Raw genomic sequence first — 9,795 nt, forward strand, 5'->3', positions numbered from 1 at the left:
CCATAATCCTTTGAAGAAAAAACTGATGATACTTGATTAAACAAAGCAGAGGGAAGTTTTCAGAAGTTAAAATGAGCAGAAGATAATTCATCACAGCTAGTGATACAACATTTCTGTGAAAATAAGTATTAAGGGCTAATTTATTTATTTTTTATTTTTTTAAAATATATTTTATGCTTTCAGAGAGGAAGGGAGAGGGAGAGAGAGAGAAACATCAACGATGAGGGAGAATCATCGATTGGCTGCCTCCCGCACGCCCCCTACTGGGGATTGAGCCCACAACCCAGGCATGTGCCCTTGAACGGAATCAAACCTGGGACCCTCTGATCTGCAGGCCGACGCTCCATCCACTGAGCCACACCAGCCAGGGCTTAAGGGCTAATTTAACCATTTCTAGGAAGGGAGGACAGATGAATGAATGTGTATCCCTGAAATTAAAGGAGAAAGTAGTTAATTTTGCAAATCTAGGGAGACCTGCTAAATGCTTATTTAATTATATAAAAGGCAGGAAACTTCATCCACTCACCCACTGACAAATAAATCAAGTGTGCCTGTAGTATGTTCTGCATACTTTGCTAGGGATTAAAAAAATGTACAATTAATTTATTAATTGGACACCTATTGATGGAACAGATACTATACCTGGCACTGTGCCAGGTGCCGTCCTGAACAGCACAGACATGTCCTGTGTGGAAGTGGGGAGCTAGGGGGCTGGGCTGGGAGGACAGTAACATGCATGGGAATAATAAGGGGAGGACACCTCCATAATAGAGGTCGAAGGGCTGCAGCCACCAGGGGAAGGGAATGGCTGGGGAAATCAGAGAAAGTGTCAAAGAGAAAACTTAAGCTGTATCTTAGTTGAAGACATAACAGCAGAAACAAGATTCATTCCAGATGATTTAAGCTAAAAACAAACAAAAAAATAGATTAATGGGAGGAAGTGGGCGTAGGGCGAGGGATAAACCTTAAAGATTCAAGGGACTCTTCACAAGCTACTGTGGGGAGGGCAGCGGGGGCTTGCAAAGAATTGAAGTCAGAGGCTGGGAAGCTCTCCGCTGCCTGGGCTGCAGAAGTGAGTTTCACCAGCTAGAAGAGGGGGAAAGAGGCCCTTCCTGGTGTGTCTTCAATGGAAAGTACTGGGCAAGGGTGGGTGCTGGGAGATGAGACTCGGAACATAGGTTAGGCTCAGACTGTGAAAAGTCCTATAGTGGGTCTTGCTTGCATTTCACCTTTATCCTGAGCAGAGGCGAGACTTTGCAGCAGCTGAATTACAGAACCGAATTTATGTTTTAACAACATGTCCTGAATGGAAAATTGGTGAGGCTGGGGGGTGAGGGGAGGGGGGTGGAGGTCATGTGGAGTCAAATGGCACCCTCACAGAAGTGGGGGAGGGGCAGGAATGGCTCTGGCTGAGAGGAGGGAGGAGGGAGGAGAAAGGGGAAGCAAGGAGGGATGATGAAAGTGAGAATAATTCTAAACCAGACAGTTTGTTCCACTATTTACTAGCTGTGTGAAATTGTGTACACTATTTAACATCTTCCTGTCTTGTTTCCTTCATCTGTAAAACAATAATTTGCAGGGTTCTTGTGAGGATTAAGGCCCTAGGATATTGCCTGGCACCCAGTAGTAATACAGTAAATAAGTATTCAGTGTTGCTATCATCAACCATGTAAGAAAATAGAAGGAGAAACAGACTTGGGGAGAGAGAACTTTTGTTTATGTCATGTGTTGGGTGAAAATGTCTAGTACACATTTACAAGAAACCGATTAGCTGCCTCTGGTTGGGAAATTGGGACAATCATGGTCAGTATCCAAGGGAGATCTCCATTTCACTTCGTTTATTCAAAAAGTAGATAATGAAAGCAGTTTCAAGCTCACACCTCCAGAGCTGAGGAGTTGGTGCAAGCCAGGGATGACTAGGGGAGAACACATGCAGGTGGAGCATGAACCACCCGAAGTAGGTGAGAGGACCAGGGAGCCTGGACTGGAGCAGAGGAGGAGAAACCCAGGGCTAAGGGTCACATATGTTGGTCGTCAGACATAAATCTCTGTATTATTCTTGACTGAATGCATCGCTGCCCCTAGTCCCTGTATCTGACCAGTTGCCAAGTTCTATTAATTCTTCCCTTCAGTGTTTCTGACCGTTATCTCTTCCTTGCTACCAGCCAAGTTTAGGCATATTTATTATTACTCATGTCTAGCCCATTGTAGTAGCCCCCTAACCACTCTCTCTGCTTCCATCTCTTCTTTCCTTGCCTCCTTAATTTATCCTGAACTTACAATGAGACCCATCTTTTTATACAATGACAGTGATTATATTAATTCCACGCCCCAAACAAACAAATGCAACCTCAGTAGCTCTCCAGACTCCTTGGCAGAGCCCGAAAGCCTTTCACATTCAAGCCCCAGGCTTAGCAGTGTCCTTCCCCAGTGTTCCCCAAAGGTGATTCCAAATGGACCGATTTGACCTCTAAGTTTGCATGTTCCTTCCTTTCATGCTCAATCGTTCTTTCTCCCCCATCTGCTTTAGAGAAGAGTAAGTTGGACTTTAGCTCGGGTGCTCTCCTTACCAGAGACCATGCTAGTCTCAGCGAGAGGTGTACCACTCAGCGGTATCTATCACATGTTGCCACAAACTGTAGTTATCTGGGAATAATCTTATTACCCCTGTGAAAGAGCTCCTTAAAGGAGGGGCTGCTTTCAACAGCTTATTATCCAATCTTCTAGGGCAGGGGTGGGAAACGTCTGGCCCTAGGGCATTCGGGGTGAACTAATGAAATGTTTGACCAAATATAGCAGGCTAATTTTTAAGCTGATAATCTGGTATGGCCCTCAAATGATGTTATAAATATCCAAATGGCCCTCGGCAGAAAAAAGGTTCCCCAACCTGCTCTAGGGGGACTTTAAATCCATGTAAAATGCTTCCTTAGCTGAAATCCATGTGTGGCTACCTTCTTATCATTGCAAACTGCACCATTGACATTTAATATTCACAGAAGGAGTAGTAAAGTCCAATCAGCTATAAGTGAAAACAGAAATCGAACTACTTATATGTCTAGTCCCACTTAGAATCAGATAGATGGAAGCATTTTCTAGTTCTGCTTGAAATAGAAATCTGGCTTGGGAAGAAGGTTCTATTGATTTTTGTTTTTCAGGTAGTGGCCCTGTGCTTAAACTTAATTTACATGTTGCCAAGTGATGGAGAAATTAAAATGTCTGTTTAAAGGCAGATGCAGAAGGTTGTGGTTTAGATTTATTTTATTGTAATCAGTGATTGTCTATATTTGCATATTCCAGCCATCAGTAAATAATGAATCAATGATATTATTGAAAGTAAGCTTTTTTCATCTCATCTTTTAATAATTCTAATGTTTTGTATTTTGACTAATCTACTATGCAACAGTCTATACACCTTATGTTGGAAACGCTGATTCACTCACTGGAAAGTGGCAATGCCAAAAAGGTTTGGATGTTTTCAGTAAAAATAACTATGATATAGTCACTGTATGCACAAAATTTACTGTCATTTAGTCATTTATCTAGCAAAAACAAATTATGCAGCTTAGGGAAATATGGCACTAAATGATAAAATTTACTGTAGTTCAATGAGTTGCTATTTATTTACATTATACTTTATTTCTACAGATAATTTCTGACCCTAGACTTCGTTTTGAGTTAGCACTTCGAGAAGCTGGACTTCATAAAACCTTTTATGCCAAAGAGATATTACCAAAAATCAATCCTCAAAAACCGCCAAGAAAGGACATGGAATCTACTGTATTTAAAACCTAGAGTTCATCTTCAAATCCTATTAAATGTAAACAAAATTTTTCTCTGAATACATTTATATGGATAACAATGATTACTGCTTTCTAAATATTTTTTAAAAGATCAACATAGAAATCATAGCATCTATTAAAACAACCTTGCCTTTAAAAAATGATTCTTAGAATTTTATGCACTATTTCCAATATCTTTGTTTCTTTAATGGTACTAAATTCTCCAAGACTATGGAACTTAATTATGACACATTTGGTACATATATTAGCATTTAGTAAATTGCAATTTGGGAGTTGCCTTATCCCATGAAAAGAGATCAAAATAACCATTTGCGAGAATTATAATTTATAGTAATGCTACCTGCTAACAATCATTTCTGCTTGCTATTTTCAGAATTTAACTTTTTAATCATGGAAGCTTCATTACCATTAATACTTCTATTGTTTCTTGATTATTATAATAGAAAACTCAACCTTTCTCTAAATTTAGAAACCAATTTGGTATACCATGTTTACTGAAAACCAATCATCCAAGACAATCTCATTTTGCAAATTAGCCCATAAGAATAAATTAGAAATTAGAAATAGCATATCAGACATCAGAATATCTATTTTGGCTAGGGGGAAAATGTGGATGGCTGTTTAGAAGGAATATTTTAACATTGATAATATTTAGAATGCTATCAAAAGTTTCACACTACCTATTAAATATCTAGATGATTTTACAGAAAGGCAATGTTTCAAATAGAAGTCAAGCATAAGTCTTTTCTTTTTACTGTTTCTAAAGAACCACACAAACATGAGTAGCTGGTGATGCACAGCGAGAGGGGGTGCCACTATTTTGAGAACCACAGGGAGTTCATACTTGGGGTTATACGGAAGCAGTGTAGCTGTTGACTCAGAACTTATTAATTTTCTTTCTTTTTTAAAAACAGTATTTATAATAGTTACCATTTGTTGAACACAAACTGTGTGCTCAGAGCCATGTATATACTTTACATATAAAGTCTTCTTTGACCATGATAACAACCTTATGAGCTTATTCCCACTTCTCCAGATAAGGAAACAGGTTCAGAAAGGTAGAATAACATGCCATAGATCACTTGTTTTTCAACTGTGAGTCATTAAATCAATTTAGTGGGTCCTGACCAGCATTAAAAAAAAGAAACAAAATAAAATAAATCCGAAATCCAAGTGGCTAATAAACATATGAAAAGATGGAAATACCAATTAAAAACCCAATGCAATACCAATCTGATTCCACCAGATTGGCAACAATACCAAGAAATCTAACAATATCAGTAATACCCTACAGAACAGCAGGAAGCACCCACTGGTGGTGAGAGTGTAAATTGGAAAAGTCCAGACTTACCTGGTAAAGTTGTCACTGTTTATACACTTGGATAGAACAATTCTATTCCTAAATATATGCCCTTGAGAAGCCCCTGCATATGTGTATAAGGACACATGGACTGGGATTCCTAAATGAAAACAAGCCAAATGTTCATCAATAGTAGAATGGATATAAAAATTGTGGTATAGTCATATATGGAATTGCGAATAGAGAAAAATGAAAAAAATTAACATGGGCATAATATTTAGTGAAAGGACTCAGATGCAAAAGTATACGTACTGTGTTGTATTTTATTTATCTAAAGTACAAAAACAGACCAAATAACCCATAGTGTTTAAGGATAGGTGATGAAACAATAGAGGGAAATAGGCCAATGATTAACACTAATATCAAGGTAATGATTATCTCTTGGGGAAAGGAAGGCTGACAGGGTGGGGGCTTCCAAGTTATGGGTAGTGATTTCATGATGTTTCCATTCCTTAAACTGTACATAAGTGTTTATATACTCTTAGGTCAATGCCATAAATACATAATAAACTGAAGAAAAGAATATTAAGAAAGCAAATTATTAAAAGTAAAATTTCTTACTGTATTAGTGCATCAGAAATAGCCTTTTTAGCCAGTTTCTGATGTAAATATCTCTACTTTATAGGAATTTCTGTGATAGCAAGGATAGTCCCTGCCTGGGAGTCATATTTACCCTGACATCGGTTATTGTCCCTTTTATTTTCCTCCCCCAAGTCCTTGTGCTCTGCTTCACTTAGACTTTTGTCAGTCTAGCTTTCCAGGTGGGCATAAAAGAGAAAACAATACATACTCAATAGGAATCAGCGCTGTGCCATGAAATTTGATTTCACCTATTCATGTGTGTATATAGTAGATAAGAACAAAAATGTATTTATTAATGGCCCTAAAAAATTAGAAACCACTACCCTCAATCCCATAAAGATATAACCTGTTCAACTCCACATTGTTGAGGATGATGGGTTTGTCTCAAACTGTGGAAAGACTGGAATCCTTCCTCTCTCTCTATCAAACACCAAAGTGTGTTTTGGGTTTCATCCCCTCTCGACTCCATGATAATTTCTCTTTTCTGTTATGCCCTTTCTCACCTATATCTTCAATCTCATGTAGTTTTTCCACCTTCATCCTGTTAATGTGGTGTATTACATAGACCTATTTTCATATGTTGAATCATCCTTGCATTCCAGGAATAAATCCCACTTGTTTGTTGTATACAACGCTTTCAGTATACTGCTGAATTCAGTCTGCTAGTATTTTGTTGAGAATGACATCAACATTTTTGAAGAATATGATTTAATTTTTTTAAAAAATAGAAAATTGCCCGGCTGGCATGGCTCAGTGGTTGAGCATTGACCTATGAACCAGGAGGTCACGGTTCTATTCCCAGTCAGGGCACATGCCCAGGTTGTAGGCTGGAGCCCCTGTGTGGGGTGTGCGAGAGGCAGCCAATCAGTGATTCTCTGTCATCATTGATGTTTCTATCTCTCTCTCCTCCCTTCCTCTCTGCTATCAGTAAAATATATGTTTTAAAAAATAGAAAATTATTTTGGGTCTTTGTTGTTGTTGTTTTTTATTTTATTTCTTAGCTTTTATTTTCTTTAAGGCCTTATCTGTTATATCTTACATTCATTTGGGTTTTTTTTTAGCTGTCTCATTTCTGAAATGTTTTTCTTTTATCTATAATTTTTTCCTGAAAATATATCACCTAACTTCTGAGTTTTCCTAATTCTGATTAGCATGTTCTCATATTTTATATCATTTTTATGTATTTTAACTTTCAGCTTATAATGTTAACCTATATTGTGGTAATTTCTCTCTGGTGGTCATTCCTGATCTGTAGGGATGTTATGCTGCTTAATCTGTTTTTAATATCAACATTGAGATCTGATCCTTTGTTTTATTCATTTATACTTAAAATTAATTGCTTAACTTTCAGAATTATTTGTGGCTCAAAATAGTTCTTCTAGCTTTACAGCTCTGGAATTCCCTGTTTAATTATATTTGTGTAGGGTTCAAAAAAGTTGGCGGCTTATTTTCTGGGGATATGTCCTTCTGTACCTGCTGTTCCCTTTGATCCTGCTGTTCCTGTGCTGCTCAATTGGATTCTCCTTGCAACAGTTTCTCGGCATTGTGGGCCTTGGTCCTAGAAGTGAGATTTGACTAGTCATTGTGGGAATTCATGGGGCCCAGATTTCTCTGGCCCTTCAGACTTGACTGCAAACTCTTTGTACTCATTCATTATTAGAAAAGTGTAAAACTCAGTTTCTGCTGAAACAGCTTCCTGTGGACACTTCTTGGCTCTGTTAGAGTTCTCAGGTCTCATGCCCTCTATAGACAATCTCTCCAGCTCTGTAATCTGCCCTCTCAGTTATCATTTCCCTCTTCAGAAAGGAGAAGGAAGAGAACATTTCCATTTTTTAAAACAGACTCTTAATTGCTAAATACTATTTTTAACATACTCTTAATGGGAGGAGGGCCGACTAAAAATTACTTTCTGCTCCAAGAGTTCGTCCCCCTTGTCCATATTCAAAGTCCTATATAATATTTTTTAAAATCATGAAAAGAGTAATAGGGCTTCCTTCTTCTGGCATATATTTAGTTTTTGTTTGTTTGTTTGTTTTACGGGACATCCATTTTCTTGGGTTTTATGTTGCCCTCATTAAAATAACTTCATTATCTATTTAGCTGAAGGTAACAAATCATTTTGAAGGAAACCTAGGGAAATTGAAGACTTTTTTAAATTAGGATGTTGCCTGGAAAACTCATGAGGAAACTCTAACATACAGACTTTTAAAATGTATTGATTGATTTTTAGAGAGAGAGGGAAAGGTGGGGGAGAGAAGAAACATCGACTTGTTTGTTCCACTTATTTATGCATTCATTGGTTGCTTTTTGTATGTGCCCTGACTGGGGATCAAACCCACAACTGATACCTGGCCATGGCTCTAAGATACAGACTATTTAAGATCTCAGTCAAATCCCAGAAATGATGAAGTTTGACCTACGAAGAAAAAAAGGTCTGAGTATTCTACTGTTTCTGACATCTGATGGATGTGTTTTGGAAAAATACTTGTATGGTTGCTGGTGCATTTGAGGATGAACACTTGATAGATGCTGCCGACTACCAGAGAGGTCCTGAGGGAGAAAATGTTCAGGAACTCACTCACTGAGATTTAGGAACAGTGAATATTTCACTCTGAGACTCAGTGGGGGACGGGATAATAATAATAGAATTCACCAGCTGCATGACCTCTCGTGGAATAGTCTCAATCCTTAGAGAGGAATGTGGCATCAGATCTGTCCTGTTCTTATCAAGTTTTTAAAATCTCTAGAAAGATGTTTTTCAGCCTGTATGGGAATTTCTCTTTTTACACTAAAAACTGCCTGTATTCCTTTCCTTTTCTACTTTCAGTAGTATTTGAGCCTCATGTTTTTCACTGTTTAAACTGATTTAGGATTGTTTGTAAGTACATGCTTTTAATGTCATTGTAGGCCTTACCAATTTTACCAATTACCTTTTTTTTTCTCAGAGAATTTATTATTTTATATGTGGAAATGTAAGTGTGGGAAAGAGTAGTGGTATTATTTTCCTTCTATTTTACACATTTCCCCAGACATGTCAATATTAGTTAGCACCACATATGCTTAAAACTCCTAATATTTATAAACAATTTCAAAAGCAATTTGCTTACATCTCCTTAGACATTTATAAATATTGTGCTAATTTCAAATGCTTACCTTCACAGTATATTTAAAACAAACGCTGCACAAGATGTCCGGTTACTATTACTATGAACTAACTTAGTTTGGGATGATTATTAAAAGTAATATTTATTTTTGAATCTACTAAAATGAAATAAACTTTACTTGGGAGTGAAAATACTTGACTTGCTAAAGGAAATGCAGCACAAGACACATGGACTTATGTCCACATGGGTTAGGACTATGCTATCTGGAGAGAAAAGATCCAGATAATGCGAAGAGAATATGTTCTCATCCATGTTGATATATCACCATAACACTGTTGCTTAAAACTGTCATCAAAATAGACGCCTCAGGGCTTCTCTATTTCAATGTTTCTAGACAATTTGCTTTTCTCCCTGCTTTCTCAGTCCAAATCTAGGGTTTAATTTGATTCAACAAATATTTACTGAATAAAGTCTCTGCAGCCATTAAAAAGAATGAGGATTGTGGTGATGGTTGTACAACTTTCTAAAAACATTGAATTATATACTTTAAGTGGGTAAATCGTATGGTGTTTGAAAAGAAAATCAAGATACGTTGTATAGGTGAAGGTCAGGGAGTAGCGACAGATAAATACATATAGAATGACCCTCCCTATCTACAAAAAGAATGCAAATTTCTGGAAGGACATATAAGGAGCTGTTGGCAACTGTTACTTTTGGGTAATTGGAATGGGAAGTTTGGTGGAGTGGTGATTAGGGAAGTTTTACTTTTTCCTTTATACCCTTTTATACTGTTTTAATGTTTATCACAAGCCAGTATTACTTTTATAATAATGGTTTTTAAATCTGAATTTTTATAGGGTGCAATGTATCCAGACAGGGGGGATTTAAGCGTTCCAAAACTGCATCAACTGTCCTCTGTGATGGGCAACACCCAACAGGGGTATGAGGC

At 37.5% G+C, this 9,795-nt stretch overlaps 1 protein-coding gene across 1 annotated transcript in view; it reads left to right on the top strand.

Moving 5' to 3' along the window:
• CCDC148 (coiled-coil domain containing 148) overlaps positions 1-3,933 on the top strand; it is a 211,262-nt gene extending 207,329 nt beyond the window's left edge. The window contains exon 14 of the mRNA XM_023743804.1: positions 3,646-3,933. Coding sequence (XP_023599572.1) covers positions 3,646-3,792 — 147 coding nt within the window. The 3' untranslated portion in view covers positions 3,793-3,933. The remainder of the gene's footprint in view (positions 1-3,645) is intronic.
• Positions 3,934-9,795: the final 5,862 nt, after the last annotated feature.

Source organism: Myotis lucifugus, unplaced genomic scaffold (genome assembly GCF_000147115.1).
Source record: "Myotis lucifugus unplaced genomic scaffold, Myoluc2.0 scaffold_5, whole genome shotgun sequence".
In the NCBI taxonomy this organism is placed as follows: Eukaryota; Metazoa; Chordata; class Mammalia; order Chiroptera; family Vespertilionidae; genus Myotis; species Myotis lucifugus.